This window comes from Gouania willdenowi, chromosome 6 (genome assembly GCF_900634775.1).
Source record: "Gouania willdenowi chromosome 6, fGouWil2.1, whole genome shotgun sequence".
Taxonomy (NCBI): domain Eukaryota; kingdom Metazoa; phylum Chordata; class Actinopteri; order Blenniiformes; family Gobiesocidae; genus Gouania; species Gouania willdenowi.
In genome coordinates this window covers 17,533,199-17,559,312 of record NC_041049.1, presented here as the reverse complement: position 1 = coordinate 17,559,312, position 26,114 = coordinate 17,533,199, and the positions used below count along the sequence as shown (strand labels likewise).

The following is a 26,114-nucleotide window of genomic DNA, read 5'->3' as shown; positions in this document are numbered from 1 at the left end:
CAGTATCTCACAATTATGACTTATTATCTCATAATTATGAGCTATTTTACAATTATTAGTTGGTAAGTCATAATTAAGAGATACTAAGTCATAATTATAAGATAGTATCCATGATTATGAGATATCTCATAAGATAGTAAGTCATACTTATGAGAAAGTATCCACAATTGTGTGTGTATGCTCATGTTCACAAGTTGTTTTTAAAACATTCACTGGAAATGTGTATTAGTTTTGGTATCTCATAGTTATGACTTAGATTTTTTATTGATTTTTTTTTACTGGTGGGAATGGTTTTTTCCATAGGTTCCACATGTACACAGAGGCTGTTTTCAGTCTAAAAACATGTAATTTAGGTCATAGTAAAAGTGTGTTTATTAGCTCAGTAATGAGATAAGCAGTTACACCAGGTGAATAAAGAACACCGTTCACGATAAAGAAGCGTTACACAACTTTATTGAAGATTGTGTATAAATACACATGCACATTTCGATTGTAAACCCAAGTAAACTCAAGTGCAGCCAAACCTGGAAATCCCCAATAAATCATCATGCAAGAATGTTTAGATTGTTTTTTGTTTTTTACAAAAAAAAAAGTCCCAAAACAGCAGTCGTCTTTTGTTTTTTTTTCTAAAAAATATTCCCTCCATGACAACCGCAGAGGCAAGACGATGCAAAGTGGTGTCGGAGCGTATCCTGCTTTTGTCATCTCTCACCCCGCGATTTAAATATATCGTCTGTTTATTATCAATAAATGCTTACATATAAATAAATAAACTTTTATCAAATGTGCACTCACAGAGTGAACTTCTATGTACAATATTGTATAAGCCTAGAGTAGCAATCACATTTCACTCAGTCAGAATGGGGGGTGGTGGGTGGGTCGGCCCAAAGGCAAGGCAGCGCTCAGGCTGGTTAACGCTGGGAATCAAACCTAAGAGCAGACAGATGGTCAAATGTGTTCAAATAATGTGCTAACAATCTATATATACCTATAATATATACGTATAATCATCATCCGAGGCCGAAAGGCCGTCTGGGTCGACCCCGCCCACTGTTTTCAGACATATCACACTCTTTAAGAAATGCCTCTGCAAAGGGGAACGTTTACCTATTACTTAGATAAAGCCAACTAGTTAAAGGCTTTAAAGGAACCTCTGATCAACACGTCCAACCACGCCCACGAAAAGGAGGAAAAACAAAGCCCCAAAAGACTCGAAAGGCATCGATCAGATACATCTGGTCTGTGGTTACATTCCGGCCCTCGGTATGGCTCAACAAGACACTGTGACGACACTATGGACATTCGTAGGTAGGTAGGTAGGTGATTGGAAAAGAGAGAAAAGACAATGATGATGATGATGAGAGGAAGGTGACAGCTGGGAGATCAGGAGGTAAGGCTGAGGCGACTCGTGCACGGTGTGGGAGGAGCGAGCGCCCATGATCCTGATCTCAGTGCACCTGGAGAACTAAAGAGTAAAGCTTTGAATGAACGATGCTGAACAATGGTGGTGGTCTGTGTTTGGACTAATATCACGAGTGGCTGAATAAAAAATGAGCAGCAGCAGAGACGCTTTGGCTGTTTGACTATGTATAACCACAGTGAGCCCTCAGTTAGGGTCTGGCATTTATAGGGTTAAAAATAAAAGTAAACCATGGATGGTTGTGTGTGATTGTGCAAAATTTCCGCACATCATGCAAACTTATTTCAGTGTTTAAAATATTTACAAAACGCTAAACAATGCTAAAAAAAAAAAAAAAATAGATATGCAGACAATGCACTGCTCTCAGAACATATATAAATATGTAATTGTGTGTTAAAAAAAAAAAAAGCAAAGTGAATGGACACAGCAGGAGGTCACATGGAGGGCCCAAACGAGCCCCAAGAGCAGGTGAAATTATTTTTCAAAAGGACGTGGTCTCACACACACACACACAATCCACACGCGCACACAGTGTTCCAACACAGATGAGGGCCCTGATTTTTATGTCATAGCGTTGAGCAGCAGCTCCCTGAGCCGCAGAGGCTCCGCCTCCTGCAGGGCTGAGTTCGGGGGCGGAGCCACTGCCACGCTGTGGACGGAAGGTTCCCAGTCTCACTCTCTCTCTCTCTATTGGTTCATTCCTGCTTTGTTTTCAGTTTCAGTTGCTTTTCATTGCCACGTCATGGCTAGGAGTTTGTTCATCTTCCTCCTCTTCATCATCCTCCTCCTGCTCGTTGTCGTTTTTCCTGCGCTGGTTCTCATTGGGGTCTTCCTCGTCACTCTGAGCTGCTGCTGCTGCTGCTGCTGCGGATGATGATGATGATGATGATGAAGTCCCTTGAGAGGAAGAGGCTGTTCTTCTCTTTTGCCGTCCTTTGCTCTCATTCTCCTCGTCCTCCTCCACCTCGTCTTCCTCCTCCTCTTCTTCTTCTTCTTCTTCTTCTTCCTCCTCACGATCCAGAGCAAAGTATCCGGTGCCTTTCACAGTGTCTTGGCGCTGATAGAACAACACGTAGCCTGCTTTGGACTGTGAAGTAAAAAAAAGTTAAAAAAAAGCATGTTACTCACTGACTTGAACAATAAAAGATGGAGTCGTCCTCCATCTGAAACCTTTACAAAAACAGCGTGACTCATACAGCAAGATGCAGCACAATGCATTATTTACAGGCCTTCCTCCCTATGCCAACACACGATAACAAGGAAAAGTCAGAACATGAATCAAGTCCAAACCTTTCCATATAAACTTTAAAATAAACACCAATATAAACAATGATAATTCTCACATCTCTCACAGACGCTACACAAATAGGGCCTCTGATTTTTTGTGATCGCTGAAAATTGACAGGAAAAAAAAATAATTCTCTTCTGGAAAACAGAATGTGATATAAAGCAAATGCCTCGGATGCATGTCTTGGGACAATGCGTCCCAAGCTCTGAGGGTCACATTTTGTGAAGTAAAGATAAAGTTGTTTTTATTTCATCTTTGTTCCATCCTTACTTTAAAGCCAAAAATTATTTGTTGAAATGGTGGACGGTCATGTGAATGGAGTTCGAGAGTTACTCATGCTTAGTATATGACCTCCACTAATAAATACTCACACACACTGTATAGACAAGAAACAACATTTTATTCAAAAGATTGTTTGGAAGATGCGCTTTTCATATTTAAATGAGGTGTTATGTGGGACCTGCAGTAATATTGGGACTGGCTGAAAAACAGCATAGAGCAGGGGTGCCATGGTTACAGCCCGCAGGCCGGACCTGGTCCAATTGTACATCACATCCAGCCCGTGGTTAATATCAGTGTTGCCAGATTAGATGGACAATTTCCAGCCCAATCACATCTTAGAACTACCCAAACATGAACCACGAATCTGTCAACACTGTGACACAATGCGACACAGCGGTTCAGACTATCACCTTGAATGGACTTTTCCTGTAATCTCTACATGAGATGATGACAATAAAGCGACGTAGCATCTCCGGTAAGTGTTTGAAGCAGCTGAAACAGCTCCTGTTGCTGCATGGCACACACATTTTATGAAACAGTGTTTATCTGACTCACAATCACAATATCCACTTTAAGTGTGTTTTACTATAATGTGCAGTTTCTTGGCTGAAAACAACAACAAGAGTGTGTGAATAGCATAGTGTGGCATCATATGTGGCGTCCGCATCTATAGGCACGCCCACTCACACAGCCCGGTTTTAGAATTGGTCAGAAAGTCACTTACAAACCTCAAATACTACATTGTTAAGGTTCTTAGAACAAACGGAGATGGATGAAAAATAACATATGTAGGGCCCTATAAAATCTGCGTTAAGGGAATCGCAACTGAATGAAAACGGTTAAATGCAGAAATGGACAGAATCGGCATGAAACACAGTCACCGTGAGGGCAAGGAACTATTTTTTTTTTTTTTTTTTTTTTTTTTTTTAATGGTAAATGTTTCCGGGGGCCGCTCATTAGGGGCACCGCCCTCCCCCCTCCTGTCCTGGCTGCAATAAACTCAGGATCAACAGAGCTGGCGAGAAATTTGGAGAGGTTTAGCTGATGGTGTATTGGTACAAAAACTCATGAGTTTACCTGGTGACACATCATGGCAGAAACATTGCACCAACAATCACATGGCTGGGCATGATTTTGTGCAAATCCTGAGTGTAAATAAATGTTTCACACATAATGTTTTGGGACCATGTCACATTTGATAACCATTTTCCTGTTAAACGTGTGGCTGAGGGTCTAGTATTATGGCTAATGTCACGTGATTTCAGCATAACCGTCTGTAGTTCACATTTGAACCCTTGCGGTGCCGTCTCTGTGTCATAGGTCTGTGGTCCATACACAGAACATCCAAAGGTTTTTTTTCTTTTCCAAATCACACCATTTACTAGTCAGTAGTGGCGCAACGGATCATCATTGATCCATGATCCGCACGGATCTCTCTCCACGGTTCAACACGCACGGATTGGTTGACGGAAGAAAAAATTTAAAAAAAAAAAAATGTAATGATCCGCGCATCATTAGTAATGCCTTGATAAAGCCTGTTCAGTTTGCGACGTCCGTGTGTGTGTGTGTGTGTGTCTCTGTGCACGCGTGATTGAGAAGGAGCGTACTCGCGCATGTGTGGTTCGCGCTCCTGGTCGTGTATCTGTGTGTGATTGCGTGAGAGTTGAAGAGAGACAGAGACACACACACACACACACAGAGGGAGGGAGAGAGAGAAAGGAACAGCCTTGTGTGCGTGCGCGTATGTGCGTAATAAGTCCGTGTGAATGTCGTCATGCCTCCTCCATCCATGTCTTTTAAAGCCCTTATTAAATAAATATTAGCTCTAGTCCGGATGGCCATCCTTGACTATTGTAGGAATTTGAAATTATAAACTCAAATCTGCTTTTTTTTTTACTTCTTTCATTCTTTTTTGATGATGTGGGCATAGGCTAGTTTTTAATTCACTCTCCATGTTTTTTCTCACCTTCATCCTTTAAACTGGTAATTACAGGTAATTACCAGTTTAAAGGATGAAGGTGTCATGCCTTATATTGCACTTTAATTTGTTTTTATATGATTCCAAATGTTATTTAAGCATTGAATTGACACCTCAAGTTAAATGTTGTTTGTATTTAATGAGCAGAAAAAGGTTACACTAATGTTCTACAAAATAAATGGAGAGCAAAGTTATTTGTCTGGTCTTTTTCTTTTTCTTTCTGCTGATCAGAAAAATGATCCGGGACTCAAAACCGTGTTACGATCTGAACCGTGAGTTTTTTGATCCGTTGCACCACTACTAGTCAGCATGTCAGCATTACAGACACCGAAGAATTATTAAGCTCTTAAACAGGGCAGAAGTACGCTCCGTAATATCACCCAGACCTAATGTAACCAAAGCAGTAACGTTTCATCTTGTAAAAGATATTGTCTCATCTGTGTAAAATGAGGCGTTCAAACACTGCTTAAAGATTTTATTAATGAGTGTGTTACCTCAATAACAAAGAGAAATCACTAGACTGATATGATGCCTTGATATGTAGCAAGTGTTGCTAAGGCTAATGCTACACCACTTTAGTTAAACAAAGTAAAAAGACTGACTAAAATAACTTGTCAGCCTTTCTGTTTAATGTTAATTGTACTAGAAACCAGTTTGATGAATTGCTTACATACATTTTTAAAAAGTGTTTGAAAATTTCCTTGTCTTAAATTATCTTTTATTTATTTTTTCCATTTAGGGCGACAATTTTAAGTAGGTGAATTGGTTTGTTTTATTAGTAAATAACTAAATAAAATAGTCTAAATGATTTGAACGAAAAAAATCATGATAAAATCGTGATCGTGATTTTACAAATTAAAAAATCGTGATATGATATTTTTCCTATATCGCCCACCCCTAATCTGTAGTGTCAGTAGTTGACAATATTTATCCTATTGAGCATGTTTGGTGTGAATTCAGGAAGTTTAATAGCCAATAGTCAACTAAATAAATAGGAAAAAAAGATGAAGCTGTAAATTGAGTGTTTACCCTGTAGGTGATCCAAGTCTAAGAGTTATATCTAATCTGGTTAAAGGGAAAGTTCCAAATGCCATCTTTCCATCCATGTGCAGGCTCATCTGAGGTCAGTGCAGCTGTTTGACTGTGTTTGTGCTCATGCCTCAGCGTGAGCACAGCAGACACACTGTGATGTGCGCACAGCAGGGCAGCTCACTAATGAGGACACTCACCACTATTTGATCTTCACTGGCTGGAGACACGCTGCTGTCATCAAAGTTGTACCACTTTCCATCGTCTTTATTCTTGGCGTAAGCCGTATCTGAGGAGGAGAGGGAGGAGGAGGATGGTGATCAGAGCGGAAACCTTCACTCCTTCAGCCAGTGAGTCCACAAACAATTACACGTGATTTAACTAAGTTAGTTACGGAAAAAATACCACGAATGAACTTGACCTCAAACGCTGCACTGACTTCACTTAAGGCCTAACACTGTGTCGAAAACAGACCTTATGGTACATTATTCTCATGAGGATAAAGACAGTTCTTACTTACACTGACTGTATGTGTTGGACATCCTACAAAGTCCCTGAATTACCAGGTGGATATTAAATATCATGCTAATTTAGGAGTTTTATTCATTTGTATTGAAATTACTCTGTACTCTGAACATATTTGATCAACATTTCAGTCCAATGCTGGTCTTTAATTAATCCTAAAATGTTGGTAAATTGACATTAAACTGAAGGGGAAGGCAGTGTAGCTAGGCAGCATCAGGTGTGTGAAATGCTTACAGTGGCCTCCTCCCATCCCTCCGTAATGATTGGACACGGCGATGAGGTCGTAAAGACAGGGCCCGGCATTGGGGTTGATCAGGAACTCTGACATGTCTAGATCTCTGAAAAGGAGACGACATAATGACATGAATAATGACATAAATCTATTTGATTCTCTGTTGTTTTCTCATTATCTATAAACATTGAGAGAAACAAAAATAAATACATCAACTGCTGAAAGTGAAGTGGTGATTGATAGCTGTTCTGCACCTGAGTGGGAAGTCAACCAGTGAGTCCAGTTTATCCCTCATGTAACGACTGTACGAGAAGCGTTTGAGGTGGACCACGAGCACTGGAGGCAGAGACCACAGGTCCAGCTTTTTGGTGGCCTGTTGATGCTGTTTACAGTTGGGACAGTACCTGGAAAATTAAGATTCTGTGTTAATGCGAGACAAGCTCACACAGACGCAAACGTGCTCATGAAGCAGGTGGCGTCACCACTTGTTTTAAACATGTTTATTTCTCACCAAGGATCCTCAGCTCCCAGTTTCTCCTTCGTGGTAAAAAGTTCAATGCAGTCGTTCAGCTTGAAGAAAGCCTTTTTCTGAGGCTTGTACTCCATACTTTCATGTTTGTCAAAGTCCTAAAATCCCCAAGAGAGAGAAAAAAGCATTTTTTAATTCTATTATAATATGATTTTCTTTTTCATTCTTTTTCTTTTACATGTAAAGTGACTTACAGAAGTATGAAAGAGAATTAGGGCCACTGAAGAAAAAAAAAACCAAAACAGAGCCACTAAAAAAAAAAAAATAAAAAAAAAAAAAAAAAAAAAAAGATCGAGTCATGGAAGAAAAAAATCACAATTGTTTTAACTTTTTTTTTCCAGTGTTTTTCTTTTTTCTCTTTTTGATTTTCATCTGCTACTATTCCTCCTAGACACACCACAGGTGGAGTTAGGCAGTGGTTTTCTTAGTGGCTGGAGGAAGAAACTCGTGGGAAAAAAAAGATTACGGAAAATAAAAAGTAAGATAACCATAAGATTTTTTTTAAAAAAAAAAAAAAAAACAATTAAGATTTATTTAAAATTTTTTTTACAGTGGCTCTTTTTTCTTTTCTTTTCCAGTGGCCCTAATTCTCTTCCGTACAAAAGTGAGTATTCACATTTCTGCAAATATTTTATACTTCTTTCAATAAAACATTGAAAAAAATGACAATGTACATGCATAAATAATGCTGTAATATAGTCTGTGTACAGCTTATATAACAGTGTATATTTACTGTCCCCTCTAAATACCTTAATGTCTGAACCACTGCGAAACAAAAGTGAGTACACCAATAAACCCCTAAATTAAAAAAAAAATGTCAAAATTGGAGGTAGTCAGCCATTTTCCCTCCCAGGGCTCTTTCAACCCGTTGAAGTGTTACATGATCTCAAGTGTGAATGGAGAGCAGGTGCATTACATTTGATAAACTAATTTCGTTCAGATGGTGTCCAGTGTGTGTGTAGCTGTAAGTGGGTGAAAGGTCAAAGATAAGTGTGTGTTGCCTCCAGTAAAACGTGGTGGTGGGTGTGTCATGGTTTGGGGCTGCAAGAGTTCTGCCAAGCACAGGGGAGCTAAAGTTTATTGAAGGAACCATGAACGAATCAGATCATGGTTTCCAACATCAACTAGCTCTGTGATGTCATCAAATGGGAGTGGAAAAGCTCAGGTGAAACCTAAGAAGGTTTAAGGCAGTGGAGAATAATAGTGGCCACAAAAAATATTGACACTTTGGGCCAAATTTGGACATTTCTCTTCAGGGTGTATACGTACTTTTGTTGTCAGAGGTTCAGACAAAAAAGGTAAATAAACTCAGAGGGTGGAACCCAGTCTCCATTATAAAATCTCCTAAAGAACAATCTATGCTATGCTAGCTTACCACCACTGTGTGTAGAGTGAAAGAATAATGCACATCAATGTAAAGCGCTTCATAAAATCCAATGCATTATTATTATTACCTACTCAATACTCTATTTCTCTCTATTGACAATTCTCTCAATCAAACCTACTCGCCACAAATTGCAAAGTCAACAGGTGAATGCTCTTATAGAAGGGGCGGGGACAATAATGGTGGTTTATGACATCAGAATCTACCAAAACCTCACAAACCACCATTCTCAGCCAAAAGCAACATTCAATTGTAATAGCTAGGTTTCAACCCATAGAGGGCAGTCACTATTATTAGTTTACAACAAAATACACCAAAATAAAATACTTTAATACTAAAATGTCTGTAGTTAGACAAGGATCAATCAACGACACTACTTCATATCCAAATACAGTACATTTGTTTTCAGCACAAAAAAGCGATTTGGGTTTGTTCTCACAATAAGATAATAAATGAGGTGCAAGTTTTTGGTTTGTATTACCTCGGCTACAGTCTCGTCAAAGTACTTCTTCTTCATTTCTGGTTCCCAGTCCAAAGAAAGATAGGATCGATCTGAGAGAGGATAAGTAAGATGTAAAAATGTTCAAAATAATTCCACGTATACCATTATTCACTTTATGATGGACATACAAGTTTAGCAACTAAAGTTGGATGAATTTCTAGCATCAGAAATATTCACTACTTTGATGATTTAGAAATGGCACTGTTTTTGTTCAAGGAAAGCTACTGGTTGGTCTTCCTACCGCTAAGTCGGAGGTGTCCCTCGTCAAAGCGGATCTGCCTGGTGTCGTCCTTGATGAGAGAGAAGTCTGTTTTACCCATGTTATTGAACTGGAATGTAAAGAGTCTCTTCCTGTTGTATCCGGCTATCTGCTGGCTTTTGGTGGAGCTCTGAGGTGCGTCCACACCATTTTCCAGTTCATTGTCTCCGCCCACAGAATCCTCCGATTGGCTGTTTTCGTTCTCCGAGGGCAGCTCCTGGTCCTGACTGGACTCGTCATCCTGCTCGTCGGTCTCCATCTCGCCTGAGAGAGGACGACAAATATTTTACCGTAACTCAAAGCTTGTAAGAAAAGTAGCATGAAAAAACACTTTGTTGACGGTCAGAAGTGTTAAAATGAAAGGGCACTCACTTGGTGACCCCTCCTCCAACACACCATTAACAGCATTACCATTAACAGTATGTTGTTTGGATGATTGGGTTTCTTCACATTCCTCATTTTCCTCAACAGAAGATCGAACAAAGCGACTGCAAACATATAAATAATTCAATAAACAACAAAAAAAAAAACTTCTCCATTTCTCTCCCAATATTGATAACAACTTCTACAGTTTTTATTTCTACACTCACAAGTCAACTAAACTGGTGTTAGAGTCCAGATACAAACGTACCAGAGGCGGAGGAGCAGCATGTTGTAGAGCTTGTCTTCACTCAGGGTCCGAGGAACAGCGATGAGGAAGGGCTGTCCAAACAGTGGCGTGCTTGTGTGGTTGTATCCCGTCTGTTTGTACTTTTCCCTCAGGTGGACTGGTATGACTACATGGTCCATGTCCTCCACTCGGTTTACTGCCACCTCAAAGCTAAACAAACACCAGAAAGACTCCCATTACACGCTATTCCAATACAGCAGTAAGCAGCGAAGACAGAAAAATCTATTAAGTAAAATAAATAAATAAAACACTAATAAAAAATGTACAAAAAACAATGGAAAACTTATCAATCACAGCGAGAGCCACAAGAAAGTGATTCTCTGATCCGAGGGCCACATTATCAACATTTACGTGAGCATTTAGAATAATGGCCAATACAAGCCAAAATGTCTTTGATGTCTTTTTGTTGGATTTTATTGTTGTTTGTGTGAGTTTTTATTTATTTTGTGCGTTTTTGGAGTCATTTTTGGTATATAGTTCATTTTTGAAATGCTGTTGTGTGTTTTTCTCAAGTTATTATGTGTGTTCTTGTGATTTCACTTTTTGTTGTCGATTTGTGCATTTCTGCATCATTTTGACACTTTTTCCTTAGTCATTTTGTGATATTGTATGTTTACGTGGTTGTTTTGTATAGTTGTGTTGGCATTTTGTGTGTTTTATGAGTCATTTTGCAGATCTTTGGAATCTTTTTGCTGTTACTTTGTGTTCTTGTCGATATTTTGTGCATTTTGCTGTTTTTATTTTGTGTATTGATAGGCTTCATATTCCTTCCAACATTTTGTATTAATATTTTTTAGTGAGTTGTTTTGGTAGCCGCATGTGACCCTGGGGCCGCCAGCTTGCATGAAAGGCTAAACACAACCAAATGATGCCTGTGGCTGAGTTAACAGTCGGCATGAATACTCACACATATATATCATCCCTCTCCATAATGCTACTGAGGTTTTCGTTGGTGGCAAAGATCCGGTGGAAACGGTGGTTGTAGATGTCTGTTACAATCATCTGAAAGATAAAAGGATATTAAGAGGTGGAAAAAAGGAGAGAAAACTTGTTATTTTTCCAACTGAAGCTTATTTAAGTGAGACAATTACAAATTATTATTATATAATTTGAAATAGTGGTGTACCTTCTCAGCATGAACCCCCGACAGGATGGAGAGGGATGTACACAGGTCAGATATGTAGCCCACCTTTGGAACGGTCAGTTTATACTGAAAAATAAAGGTGAGATCATTTGACTCCGACTTCACACAAAGCCCGTTGGTTACCTTTGACTTTTTGTTTTGATTGTTCTGTGTAGCATGTTACCTGTGTGGGTTTGGCCAGGGGATCTAGTCGAACCAGGTAAACCTCTAGTGTCCGTTCCTTCTTCATAGGCAGTGGTAAGGTTAAGTAGCAGAAAGGGTCAAAGGTCACAGAGATCTTCGAGCACACAGGGCACACCAGTGTTGACTTGAAAAGGCCGTGGAAGATGTCCACGATGATGGAGTCGTTTCTCTTAATGTGGTTCTCCCACGCCTCCTCAGCCACAACCTGCAACCAACATCCAAATGCAGAAAATGCTCCATAACACCTTCAAGAACATTTCAAAGGTCCCACGTTTAACCGTCAGAAAGATGTGACTCACCTTATCTGGACGACCATTGGCATCCTTTAGCTGGATGTAAGGCTTCTTCCGAATCCGGTTCAAGTCTTCATGAAGGCCATCGAGGAGGAACGCCAGGAGCTCATGGGAGTCCTGCTGCTGGTAGCCTGAAAACTGGGGGGCAAAGCGGCCCACCTGGGTCTGCATGGGACAGAGCACAGGTCAACCGACAGCTACAAAGCAGAGTAATTAAGATGTACCGTACATACAGTATAGAACATTCACACACCTATGCTGCATTTATTTAGGTCACATAACAAATAATTCAGTTTCAGTTTGTTTGCTTGTTTCAGTCAAACAAAAAAATATTCAAACACATAAATCATAACATTCAAGTTACCTTTCTTAAATAATACAGACAAAATAAATGCAAATATTCAACAAAGTACATTTGAGTTGCCTTTTTCAAATAATGCAAAAAAATATATATATATACACATACTTTCTTTTATTTACATTTAACAAAGAACACTTCATACTCTTACATATACATTTCTACTGCTTCACATAACTCTCTAAAATACAGTATATTATGACATTTTCTTTTTGAAAATAAATAATGTGTCACTCATTTTTATTTCTTTATCAACGTTATTCCACAATTTAACATCTAGAACAGACAGACATTCATTTTACTTATAATCTTACATTTGGTAAAATAAACAAATTGATCTCTTGGGCTGTATTTTCTGGTCTGTAGATAGAAGTATTTTTGAACAAATTCTGGAAGAACATTTATTTTAGCTTAATATTATTATCTGTGTTATTTTAAGTTTTGATTTAACAAATAATGGATATGTACAATCATAATGTCCTGCTTTGTTTACCAATGACCAACATTGTATTGTGATGCGACTAACAAAAACCATCAGATTTTCATCCTCGACATAGTTAGATGTTGATGATCACCTTGAAAGGTCGTGGCGTGACGTAGCTGTATTTGCCCGACCATAGCTGCTTAATGAGCTCAGCGTAGGCTTTGGCGATCTCCCCCTTCATGCCGAGCGGGTTGTCCTCATTCAGCTCCTCCGTGTACTTGTCTTTGAGGAAGTAGTCCGTCAGCGGGGGGATATTACTGAGACACTGGGACAACAGAGCAGAAGAGATGGTTTTTAAGCTTGAGCTGTGACTATGTGATGGAGTGACATTGGGCGAGCATGGAAATTCAAGAAACTACTATTTATAGTTATCCTCTTCCTTTGGTGTGACAAACTTTTCAATTTTATGGCAAAAGCCTTTCTTCACCTACAATAAAGATCATTAACACTAAACAAAACACCTAAACACAAAGAAATTAATAATGAGAGGCCTAAAAATGTAGCAGAAATTAAAAGAGCAATCAATTATTGACTTAAGTCAGCATGTGAAGTGGAGCGGAACAATAAACAAACTGTCAATTGCTGACTTAAAAAACTTGTTCTCTTTAGTCTTCTGATCGAAAGGTTGGGGGTTCGATCCCAGTACCTGACTATGTGTCGAAGTGTCCTTCGGCAAGACACTGAACCCTAAGTTGCTCCCAGTGGTCGACTAGCGCCTTGCATGGCAGTCCTGTCCCACTGGTGTGTGAATGTGAGAGTATTTACCATTTACCATTTATTTCCATTATTTTTGACTGCTGCACTTTTACTTTTGTTTTTCATGCAGACAATTAGTTTAATTAAGTTTATTTTTGATTAATTATGAAATATGTTATTTGTTCCATGTTGGTTCAATAAATTTGAAATTATGTTATTTGTCAAAATTATTTGGGGGCAATGAGCACAGGTGGGGCTTGAAAGTTCACCTTCATTCAAAGCGGGGAACACCCACAGAAGTTTGGGAACCAATGCTTTATAGCATTTCTTTTTTTGTAATATTGGAATCCCACAAAGTGCAAAGAGTGTCATTTTAAAGCAGTTGCTTAAAGCACTGTAAAGTTTTAGTGCACTGTATGCATTACTCATTGTCCCCATCGATTCTACTGACAAATATTTGCAGCCTTAAGGAGAAAAAAAAAACCTTGTGCAACTTCTAATACTTTCTACGATTTCAGCATTTTCTACCTGCACAGCAGAGTTCATGAAGCAGGTGTTGCCCAGGTTGGAAAGTCCAGAGAGGCCCGAGCGCTCGCTCTGCCTGCTCTGGTCTGAGTAGTCGTAGCTGTTGCTGTAAGGGTGGTAGGACGGCAAACCATAGCTCGAGTTCTTTACGCTGCACAAAGAAGAAAATACAGAGATAGAGGGTTTGTTAAAGAAGCAGGAGTAGAACGATAACTAAAAACATTCATACACATGTATATGTAATGTTTGGATCCACAGCAAAAAAAAAGCATGTCAAGACAAACTAAAAGCACAGTTTAAATTATTGTGTGAGTGCAAACTATAAAAACTATCAGCTTCGATCTGAAAGCATTCAAGATTATTTAGTGTTAATGAGTTGCAAGGAATTACACACGTGGGCTCCAGTACTAAAATAAGTAAAGAATTACAAACGGTAAATAGGAGCTAAACAACAACAGGCCTCCCCCACTGCATCATTAAGCAGACCTCTGGGAGGTGGGCAGGGCAGTGCTGGGGGTTTCTGGCTCCCATTGCTCCAGGGAAACAGCTGTGATGCTGTTTGAGGCAGTGAGTACGCGGTGGTCCACATTCCTGCTGTCCAGCTCCACCGTCTCAGACCTCAGGCACCACCAGCAACACAGGAGCATGACATCTCAGCTCCGTCTCGGCACGCATATCCGCACCTCGCTCAGCAACAACCTGCTGTTTGGGCGGCTGTCGGTTCTGGTTCAGTGCAAGTTTTTTAGGAGAATGTGGAAGAAATGTCCAGCTCAGATCTCTCATGAGAATCCAGTTATTCACTTTAAGTCAGCACAGCTCCAGGAGTTGACGGTCCGGATGAGCTTAAGTCTGATGTTTGACTTTGAAGTCCAAGAGAAGCCAACAAAAAATAATTCTGTAATCAATGAATGTGCAAAAACTACGCGCTGATCTCCCCTGAAGGGCAACTAAGCAGCTCCCCTCTTCTCTTTTCTCCCCCTTCTCCGTTTACGAGCACGGCCGCCCATCATTTTGTTCCTCTCTGCCTTGGCTGCCTTTGCCCTGTCCTACGCTGTCCTCTGCTCCTCCCTTTGGCCTGCCCGATGCTCTCTGCTGCTCTACGACTACCAGCAGATATTTATAGCAGCGGCCGCAGCGAGGATGCTCAAGACAACTGCTATCCAAGCTAGAGGTGCACTAATAGAGGAAGAGGGAGGAGGGGCAGGGAGGAGAGGAGAATATGGGGAAGGGAGGGAGGAGGGAAGAAGGAGTGCGGTTGCGGGAGCTGACAGAAGAGAAATGAGACGAGCATGGAGGGAGCAGCTCATCCACCACATCCAGCTGACTCTGCAGTATTCATGGAACAACCCTCTATACACGTTACCACAAAGACAACATTTATCTACTTGTTAATGTCTTACTGAAGATGAATCTATTTTCCTTGACACACTAACACACAAACATTCACTATCACAATGAAACTTTTAGAACATTTCTCACTTCCTCCTCATACACGTCCCATGAAGGTTTATACGAGCACAGTGTTTAAAACAATGGAGGATTGAAGGCAGGCATTTAGAAAAGAGCCGGCCAGGTGTAATATATTCTGAAGGTCACAGCAGCAGCCACAGAAACCTGTACATTGTAATGAGCCCCAGGGAGAGGGAGCAGTAAGGTTGAGGCTGCTCGCTAGAACTGGGGGACACGATGTCATCACCAATGGGACAATCCAAGCATTGCATGCCTCAGTGTCCCAACCCAAGCCGCAATATCAAAGTGACGAGTGTTATGTAATGTGGAGGGAAAAAAAAAAAAAAACAAAAAAAACAGGCCCTGTGCATAATTCAGAGAAAACAGCGTGAATCAGGAGAGTGGAGCTGCTAGGTTCACAGCCACAATCATATTAGAAAAGTTAAAGTTCTCACTAATTAACTGGAAAGTTCACATATTTAAAATATCATCTGAAACTACATAAGAAGGAGAACACAGACACAGCAACATGCTGCACGTGTTCAAATAAATCAGATGCACCTCATAACACAGGCAGAGACACTGAGGCATGCAATAAATCACAGAGACAGTAAGTGGAAGGAGCGCAGAGTGAAGTCCATCGGACGGCAGATGTAGTAAAGCCCCACCCACAGCCATTACCCCCCCAGGCTACCAGAGAGTAGTGCTCTCAGCAGTGTCTGGCCAGTGGCTACAGAGCATCTGTGCGTCAGAGGTGACACTTAACGTTATTGTAATCAATCAAGCAATCATTTAGCAAAGTTAAACTGTTAAAAAAATCATAATAAACCACATAATACATATTCTTTAGTGTACAGTGGTTGTTAGAGTGAGGGACATGTAAAGCTTCTGATTTTATCCATTTCAATTTTGTTTTGGTTTCATCACATAACCCAAATTAATTAATGAGTGATTATTACTGACTATTAAACTTCCCAAATTCTTGATAAACATGCTTAAAATGTTAGTTAGGTTAACTATTGTCAGTTTCTTAGTTCTATGTTGCAGAAATGCACCAAAAGCATGTGCTGAAATAACACCACACATGACCGTTTTTATTACACTGGCTTGGCATTAGGCCACACGTTTTACAGCAAAACGAATCAAAACAAACCAACATGGAAATGCATGATATTGCCCCAAATCATGTAGGTGAGGGTCATATTGCAATTTCAGCTTAATTAAAAAAAACAAACAAACACATAAATAAATGAATAATATAGAAATAAGGTAATAATAATATTGGCTTTTTATTAAGTGAATTCTGTCATTTCCATCCATTTTTCATTATTACAAAAAATTGTAAGCCCTGGACATGCTGTCCAGGTATTACGTGTAAGAATGCTGATCAAAATTATTTGTAAGTTTCCATTTAATACAGGTTGCAGCTCATTTGAACATGTTTACAGTTAACTACAGTACTTTGGTTCAAAAGAAGGTTTTTTCCATCCTGCAAGACAATAACAACTGTGCATTTACAGTGAAGAAAATAAGTATTTGAACACCCTGCTATTTTGCAAGTTCTCCCACTTAGAAATCATGGAGGGGTCTGGAATTTTCATGGAAGGTGCATGTCCACTGTATGAGAGATAACCTAGAAAGAAAAATCCAGAAATCACAATCTATGATTTTTTAACAATGTATTCGTGTGATACAGCTGAAAATAAGTATTTGAACACCTGTCTATCAGCTAGAATTCTGACCCTCAAAGACCTGTTAGTCCGCCTTTAAAAGTCCTCCTCCACTCCACTGTATTATCCTGAATCAGATGCACCTGTGTGAGGTCGTTAGCTGCATAAAGACACCTGTCCACCCCATACAATCAGTAAGACCCTAACAGTCAGCATGGCTAAGAGCAAAGAGCTGTCCAAAGACACCAGAGACAAAATTGTACAACTCCACAAGGCTGGAAAAGGCTACGGAGAAATTGCAAAGCAGCTTGGTGAAAAAAGGTCCACTGTTGGAGCAATCATTAGAAAATGGAAAACGCTAAACATGACGGACAATCTCAATCGGAGTGGAGCCCCATGCAAGATATCACCTCGTGGGGTCTCAATGATGCTAAGAAAGGTGAGGAATCAGCCCAAGACTACACGGCAGGACATGGTCAATGACCTGAAAAGAGCTGGGACCACTGTTTCCATGGTCACTGTTGGTAATACACTAAGACGTCATGGTTTGAAATCATGCATGGCACGGAAGGTTCCCCTGCTTAAACCAGCACATGTTAAGGCCCGTCTTAAGTTTGCCAATGACCATTTGGATGATCCAGAGGAGTCATGGGAGAAAGTTTTGTGGTCAGATGAGACCAAGATTGACCTTTTTGGTCATAATTCCACTATGCGTGTTTGGAGGAAGAAGAATGATGCGTACCATCCCAAGAACACCATCCCTACTGTGAAGCATGGGGGTGGTAGCATCATGCTTTGGGGGTGTTTTTCTGCTCATGGGACAGGACGACTGTACTGTATTAAGGAGAGGATGACTGCAGCCATGTATTGTGAGATATTGGCCAAAAACCTCCTTCCCTCAGTCAGATCATTGAAGATGAGTCGTGGCTGGATCTTCCAACATGACAATGACCCAAAGCACAGAGCCAGGAAAACCAAGGAGTGGCTTCGTAAGAAGCATATCAAGGTTCTGGAGTGGCCTAGCCAGTCTCCAGACCTAAATATAATTGAAAATCTTTGGAGGGAGCTGAAAGTCCGTGTTACTCAGCGACAGCCCAGAAAGCTGACTGATCTAGAGAAGATCTGTGTGGAGGAGTGGGCCAAAATCCCTCCTGCAGTCTGTGCAAACCTGGTGAAGAACTACAGGAAACGTTTGACCTCTGTAATTGCAAACAAAGGCTACTCTACCAAATATTAACGTTGGTGTTCAAATACTTATTTTCAGCTGTATCACACGAATAAATTGTTAAAAAAATCATAGATTGTGATTTCTGGATTTTTCTTTTTAGGTTATCTCTCATACAGTGGACATGCACCTTCCATGAAAATTCCAGACCCCTCCATGATTTCTAAGTGGGAGAACTTGCAAAATAGCAGGTTGTTCAAATACTTATTTTCTTCACTGTAAATAGTTGTGAAATAGAGTGATGGATAGATTTTCTTTTTTTAGTGGTTTTTGTGTTGCTACTTTATTCACGCTAAAGGATGTTCCGGTCCAAAAATGTTAAAAAGTCATCTTTGAAAACCACAAAAAACCTGCAGCTCGTGCTATTCTTTCTAGTCTGGAACAAAATCTGCAGCACAACAACCTACACCCCGAGTTTAAGCTGCAAGGCTCATGCACCTCGAGAGTAATCAGAATGTGAGGTCATACACTAAGTAAGGGAGTATGAGCACTGTCTGAGCAACAGCTGAGAGCACCTACAGCTAATGAGAAGGGTTTAATACAAACTATGTAAAGGAACAAAAAAATAAAAAGGCATCGAACAAAGGCAAAGCATAAAAGCAAATGATGAAGAAATGTATGAGTTAAATTCATCATTATTTAAATAGTTGGTAGTCAACATGTTTATCAACTAGGATATTTTTATTAATCAATCAAAACTCAAGTTCAGTGGTGGATAAAGAGTGCTGTGAGGTTGATCAGTGCTAATCCTGTGCGATATAACGATATACTGTACATCGGAGTGCGATATAAAAATTTCTACCGTACAATACAACCCTCTATCGTTTATATCACAAATTTAATGTGTGTGGTCTTGGTCCCACTTGCAAAAATATCATAAAACAGGCTAATCTACTCACAACAACGCTGCTACTTTGCACCAGTAGAATGTTTACATCACCCGGGGATACTAGTTTACAGCACCAATAGAGGACCAAGCTGGTCCTATGAAGGTAGATATGTGGCAAATTGTGAGAGCTTGTAAAATGTGATGTGAGGGTAGGATGTGATTTGAGCTTGTGTATAAAAAATAAATGATATGACCAAAACAAAGTCATTTTTCTTCACTGTAAAGGCAGGATGCTGAAATTTGCCTCCACTGATGTTTGAATAAGGTTGTTAGAGTCATTTATGAACAAAATGAGTCATGGAGAGTGATTCTCCTTGTTTAAAATTTAGGTAAACGCTATGTGGAAATGAGGATCGAGAGCTTACAGCTGATGCAGTGGCCAAGCGTTTAACGTACTGTATCTTAATTCTGGGATTTTTTTTGTTTTTTTTCTATATATAATAAAATATATAATGAATAGCAATTTTTCATGAATTTCATGTAGTCGGGAAATAAAATTTTCTCCATATCGCACAGCACTAATTAGCGCTGACAGTTTTATCAATTAATGAGTAGTTGAGACCTATTGATGAACAAGCTATCATGCAGAATAAGGTCCGAGACACAACAGTGGGCCACTACTAAAGAGAACTGCTGTCACTGAGGGAAATAAGAACAGATCCCTCCCACTTCTCACAGCTGACACTGCAACACACGGAGAATTCATCGAAACACAGACAACAGCCAGAGATAGACGTGCAGTGAGCCCAGTGAGTCGCAGAAAGATGAGTAACAAAAAAGTGCTATGGCTGATGGTAGTGCAAATCAAGGTACAATAGAACGACCCCACACCAAAGTCCAACTGCTGCATTTTTACGAGCCAAATCAAGCCAAAATCCCATCCCATGTGAACTACACATCTACTCCATCTCTGGCTGTTGGCATCCAAACACACTACACCCCTCGGCTATGCAACCCACTAATTGGCCTTACTTCCTGCTGTTGAAGCTGCTGTTATGATTGTTTGTGAGAGATGAAGGCGAGATCTTTGGCAAAGCAGAGAGATTGGAAGCACCAGATGACCTTCAAAAGATAAAAGAATAGATCATGAGTTAGAGGAGGGAAAATAAGGAGCTGTTGCAGAAAGATGTGCAAAAGGTCATCAAACTAAACCCAGGTGAAGTCAAATAAACTCAGTGATGTGTCAGCAAAAACAAAAAAAAAAAAGCAGAGGCAGCAGTCGGAGCAGGAGGAGCTACAAAGAGGGAGCGTTGGCAGATGATGCAAGTGATGTATGTAGATGATGACTAACAGCATACCTGTCCTCAGCATTAATACGTTGCCTGTGTGTGTCACTGATATGATTAAAACACTGTGGATACCAGACTGTATATATGTGGTACTGACTCATGGACACCGGTGTGCTGTTCTGTTCACTCACTTGGGCGCTGTGGAGCCTCGAGGCCAGGAGCCATCCTCATTCTTCTGCTCTATGACAAGAACCTGTGGAAGACACCAGAGAATAACCAGGGATCAGACGCTTCTGCTGACGCAAGAAAGCATGCGAGTCTTACAGTTTGCAGTGCAACCAAACAACACAAACCCTGCTTTATTGTATACCAACCCTTAGGTTTACACACATTATACTAAAAAAAAAATGTGATAGTATCTGATCCAGGGGCCACATTACAACATTCATGTCAGCATTCAGAATATTGACCAATCTGAGCTTTAATACAGGAAAGAACAAAGGGTTTAGTCTTCATGTTCATTTTGTTGCATTTTATGTTATTTTGCGGTCATTGTATATATTTCTCTCATTTTTTTTGTTTCTTTTTGTTGTTTTTTCGTCATTTTGTGTGGTTTTAAAGTCATTTTGTACATTTTATGATAAATCAGGATTTCCTGTTGTTTTGTGTGTTATTTAGTGAGTCTCTTAGTGTATGTATTTTTTTAATCATTTTTCTGTATATTTGTTGTTGTCTAGTGCATTGTTGTCATTTTGTAATTTTTTTTGGTTGTCTTGTGTATTTGTTGACATGTTACTACAATTAGACTACACGCGCCTTTTCTTAGAATTAGGGATGTCCCGATACTACTTTTTCACTTCCAGTACGATACCGATATTGCGGCCTTGTGTATTGACCGATACCAATATCGAACTGATGTGATATCAGCACAAATCATACATATTAATTTTGTAGTGTGGAATGGTAGAAAATTTGATTATTATTTATTTATTTTTTACTCTAGTGTTGATGTTATAATCCAGTTTTCAACATGATTTTTGTCTGAAATCTGAAAGTCTTTAATAGCAACTCTTGGGGTTAAACTCCTACCTGTCCTTGGTAAAGGCCCGCATCCTGGATGGTACTGTCCGGTTTGTTGAGAGGCTCGAAGGTGTTGCTCATGTACCTGTTCCACAACCTCGTCTCCTTTTCTTCCTGGATACTAAACAGCTTCCTCATTTCCTTTTCAATGACATCTGCAGGGGTGAGAATCATACAAAAAAAAAGAGGAGACAACATTAGTGTGATAATTCCAGAAAAAAGATCATTTGGTCTTCTTTTCTGAATAATATGTTGAGGTTCCATTTATTCAGACTTTTTTTCGGGAAATTTACAATAAAATGTACTTTGATCTCCTGAATTTGATGTGTCCTCACTAGCAGGAAGACTGACAGTTGGCAGTCAAAACATGCCAGGAGATCAAAGTAAATTTTAGGCTTTACACCAATCAGATTTTATGTTGTAATGTCTTAATTCGCCGATTCAATCAATGATGTCATTGTTGTGATTAAACTTTCTGAAGATGCTCCCATTGCATTGTTTTAGCCATCTTATTTGCACCGAGGAGTTGTTTGCTTTAAGTGACACGGCTTTATTTCACTTGTATTTGTGTACAAAGGTGAAAACCTATAAGTGAACGGCAAAAATGTCAGTATAGCTTCTCCTAGAGCTAGTGATTGGGTTGGACAAACTCTCTTCCTGATCTGAGTATTGTTGGTCATTTCTTCCTTTCATCTTGCAGCCATGACAACCGTTCACATTTGATGATAATGTCATGAAAATTTACAGTGGTGTGAAAAAATGTTTGCCCCCTTTTTTGCATGTTTTCCACACTTAAATGTTTCAGATCAAACAAATTTAAACATTGGTCAGAGATAACAAGTAAACGATGAATGATAAATGATTTGCAAGTTTTATTGATGAGGAAGAAAAAAACCAATGCTACATGGCCCTGTGTGAAAAAGTGTTTCCACTCCCTCACAGTCACAAGGCTGCGTTTAGGTCCCGAAAAAATAAAGTACAGTTTGATTTTCCGTGAATCTGTATCAGGTAGTACCAAAGGAATTTGGTCGGTACCTAAAAAAAAAACAACCTGAATTCATATGATTTGATCGGTGATTAGTCTTTTTAAACTCAGTGATCGGTCCAAAAATCCTGATCGTATAAGCCTAAACATTAGTCATTATGTTGAAAGATTAAACAATCACTTATGATGCAAGACCATGGATGTGAAAATGTAACTGCACCACTACCACCACTAGTCTCTATGGAGGAGAGTAGAGTACACCTACCTATCGTGTCTGCTTTGCTGAAGCGTCTGGTGATCACATTGTCCATGTTGCTGTCTTCACAAAGCTTCAGTTCTGTCAGGTACACCTCCACCTTGCAGTGCTTGACAAACATTCCCTGCTCCACCACCTGTGGTCACAAGAAAGATAAATGCATTAATAACTGTTCAATCAGTTCAACATGGACATGCCAAAAAGTGTTAGGATAAAACAACATGCTTTCCAAACTTGTTTAATTTTCCTTAATAAACATTACACAACAAAAGTAAATAGTTTGTAACAAAATAAAGACAAACACTACATCTCTACTGTTACCTTTACATGTGTAAGGAAGTATCAAAAATAAAAGTATTGTCAATCAAACAGGGGAATTCCCAAGGAAATAGTAAATTAGCCTGTGTTGGAAAGAAGTAACAACATGGAACGCCGATTATCTCCTCATCAAAACGTCGCCAAAAAATGAAATTAATTGGTAAAGATTTGCTGAAGTTTTTTTTCTGATGAATAACAAAGACGGCACACTAGTCATCTAGTGTCCTGATAGGAACAGAGAGTGAGTTTAGGGCTTAAATTAGCAGCACCTCGTGGAAACAGCTGAGGGGTCCCGGCCTATTTATTTCGCCACAGAGCCCCTGCGACACGCTCACTGCTCACTTAGCCACTCACAAGAACAACTTCACAAATGTCCCTGAGAAGAACTGCAACAGTCCCCCACCCATGTCTTAGATTCTTCCTCAAGAACTCATTGACCTAAATGCTAATGGATGAGTTAATAAAGCCAGGTTTTTACCACGTGTGTGTTTACACCCACTGTAAAATCCAGATTATTGCCTTACTGACAGAATTCCTTAAATCACAACCACTTTCCCCACCCACACTACCTCCTCCTTCCATACTCCTTTGGCCTGTCAAAGACTCGTCTAAAATGCTTTCACACCACTTCACTGAGAGTGACCTCAGCTGCCATTCCTCCACTTTACAAAGTAACGACGCAGGAGCACTTTGGCAGGCAAACCAGAAGAGGACCTCAAACAACATTGCGTCGCGAGACCTACAAATGCAGCCTGAAACCCGCTTTGTGCGCATTCCACACGTCCAATACCACACATACACAACTCTGTCCAATGAATGACAAAAAAGAGACAATCAGTTGAAAGAAAAAAGGAAAGCTAATAATGAACCTCCTGCATGTTGTGTCTCGCGGATCGTTCCATGTAGCTTTTCAGTCATCTAGAACGTTGCCTGAAAATAGAAACCCTGCAGCCACCCGATACGGCGCATGACATAGATGGTCAAAGGGGAGGTTCGATAAAAGAGGGGGGGGAACTAGAGTGATAGATATGGAGAGGTAGGAAGAACTACTTCCAGCAGCCATGATGCCATGACTAGTGAGAATTCAAATGAGGATTTTAGCCTGTAATCATAAACACGCATTCAGCCAAATCAAGTGTTTGACTGTCATTCTTTTTTCCATTCATGATGATTTAAAATAAAATAATTTATTTTCCTCAGAGATGTAAATGAAAAAATACTTTTTATTTGTGCTAAATGAAAGTACTGCCAGTATTGGCACTGATTGCATATTTACTTTCATATTATTTTGAGAAAGTGCATTAAAAAAAAAACAGCACCGGAATCTTCTACACCTCTCATCTCTATATCATACAACACCCCCAATCCACAATAACTGATGGGAAAATCAATCCATCAACATTTTCATTTTTCTAAGTCATTAGAATCAGAAGAAGAGCTTTATTGACCAGGTACAGTTTAGAACAATACGAGGAATTTGACTAGGTAGTTGCAGTGAAAGGAGACACATCAACACACCGGAGCAGCCATTTGCGGCGCCCACTAATAAAATTAGTTATTTTAAGATAAAAGGGTCAGTTAGCTTATTACATTTTGTCCATCACTTTGTTAGACATAAAATAATAAAATGTCAAAAAAAAAAAACTCCACATTCTCCATCATTTTCACATGTAATACATTTTATAACAGACCTACTAGTGCATTTCCAACTTACTTATTATTACATTTACAAAAGATCCTACTATAGGATGAATGTAGGTCTTCTAATAAAATATCTCATAACTGCATGATTTACCTTGCGAGCGATGGGCTCCTGGCCCTGCATCAACCCGTACCAGCTGACCAGCTTATTCCAACCTTCTGTTGGGACCAGGATGTAATCGAGCTCATCAATGAGGTGCTCTTTGATGGCCAGTACATCTCCGTCTGAAGGAAGAGAGAAGCAGTCATATGACCCTAGGCTGCACCACTGACCCTATGTTGACTGTCTCGTAGGACACACACACAAAGGAAAAAAAAAAAAAAACACATAAAGAGAGACAGGAATGATGGAGAAAATTCTATGAGCGCCTCTAGCAACTCACTAGAGCCGACTAATACAATGTTGCTTTTTCACTCCAACCTTTTTCCAGAAAACAAAATACTATACAATTGGCTGTTTAGGGAAATAAAACTATTAAACTACAGATAGAATGAAAAATAAAGCTTCTCACCTCTGAGAAGGCCAGAGTTATCCACTGGTCCGGGGTAAACAATCTGATCACCCATCTGGTATTTGTCCCAGCTATCAAATCCCACATATTTCTTCCACTGTTTGAACCAGTGACTGTCCACAAGGTACCTGCAGAGGAGGCAACCCAAGGTGTATCAGCTAAAGCGAAAGTGAAAGTGTCACACTTCTGATCCTGCCCAGTCAAAAACACGTTAAAGAACCGATCTGAAGATAAGCCTCGGAATACCGGCAGTGATAGTAGCTGTTCTGACATCGGTCTACTTCAGTATAATGTCAAACCAAACCAGCTGACTGTGATTTTGACAGGTGGTGTGTTTCCGACTCCGCCCCCCAGCAGAAGTGCACGATTGAACCCACTGACAGGAGCCATCAGGAGCGTCTGTGGTCTGGAGTTAGCCATTAGCTCGCTAACTAGCAGAATGCTACATGTAGTCTCACATGAGGGTGTCACAACTTAGGTAATAAATCTGAGTGGGGTGTAAAACCTGTACATGTTAACTGAGTGAGGACTTGTTTTCAGAACTGAAAATAAGCAAGTAGCGTTAGCTTTCACGTCCCGATCCTGACACACATGAAGCTAACAGCTCCCGCTAGCCTCTTAGCATGCTAGCTCAGAGCTGACAGTCAACACGGCCCGACCACTCCACTTTTTCCTCCTCCGCGGCGGTGACAGTGTCATCAGAGTCAGCCGGTAGCAGTGCAGCCTCCTTAAGAATCGTTCAGCTCGGTCCTTACCAAGTGTCCCCCTTCCTTAACTGCGTTTTTAACTGTGCCGCGACCTCTCCTCTCTGGGTATCCAGGTCCGCCGCTCCTCCTTCCGCCATCTTTGCTCACACATTTCCTGCTGCATGCTGGGAAAAGCACGGGGCGGTACCAAGCTACGTACGGAGTGACGCTACGGTTTCAGCCAATCAGCAGCACGCACACCTCGCGGCAGAAGCGTGACACCCTGCGATGAAAAGTCTTCCAGAAAATGTCTAAAATTGCTTCATCATTGCA

The 26,114-nt window shown here is 40.1% G+C and overlaps 1 protein-coding gene across 7 annotated transcripts; it reads right to left on the bottom strand.

Moving 5' to 3' along the window:
• Positions 1-436: 436 nt before the first annotated feature.
• Positions 437-25,989, bottom strand: usp15 (ubiquitin specific peptidase 15). 7 transcript variants are annotated; one of them, XM_028449455.1, is made up of 22 exons: positions 25,851-25,989; positions 25,096-25,223; positions 24,678-24,808; positions 22,574-22,700; positions 21,333-21,478; positions 20,435-20,496; positions 19,987-20,076; positions 13,785-13,932; positions 12,652-12,825; positions 11,725-11,883; positions 11,406-11,630; positions 11,225-11,308; positions 11,006-11,100; positions 10,060-10,248; positions 9,801-9,916; positions 9,411-9,692; positions 9,149-9,219; positions 7,266-7,381; positions 7,009-7,158; positions 6,757-6,860; positions 6,198-6,286; positions 437-2,507 (listed from the first exon to the last, which is right to left on the bottom strand). In XM_028449455.1, exons 1-22 carry the CDS (start codon positions 25,937-25,939, stop codon positions 2,139-2,141), a joined length of 3,144 nt encoding a protein of 1,047 aa, XP_028305256.1. In that variant the 5' UTR covers positions 25,940-25,989; the 3' UTR covers positions 437-2,138. The 7 variants fall into 7 exon arrangements, with proteins under 7 accessions (XP_028305256.1, XP_028305257.1, XP_028305258.1 ...); XM_028449456.1 differs by lacking the exon at positions 19,987-20,076; XM_028449457.1 differs by lacking the exons at positions 24,678-24,808; positions 25,096-25,223; positions 25,851-25,989 and adding an exon at positions 23,752-23,840.
• Positions 25,990-26,114: the final 125 nt, after the last annotated feature.

Excerpts from the sequence above, each read along its gene's own strand:
- usp15 (XM_028449455.1), bottom strand. The coding sequence starts at position 25,939 with ATGGCGGAAGGAGGAGCGGCGGACCTGGATACCCAGAGAGGAGAGGTC. Across the intron at positions 11,631-11,724 it reads CCAATGGTCGTCCAGATAAG|GTTGTGGCTGAGGAGGCGTG; the intron begins GTGAGTCACATC and ends TGTTGGTTGCAG. Across the intron at positions 7,159-7,265 it reads CTGGGAGCTGAGGATCCTTG|GTACTGTCCCAACTGTAAAC; the intron begins GTGAGAAATAAA and ends TTAATTTTCCAG.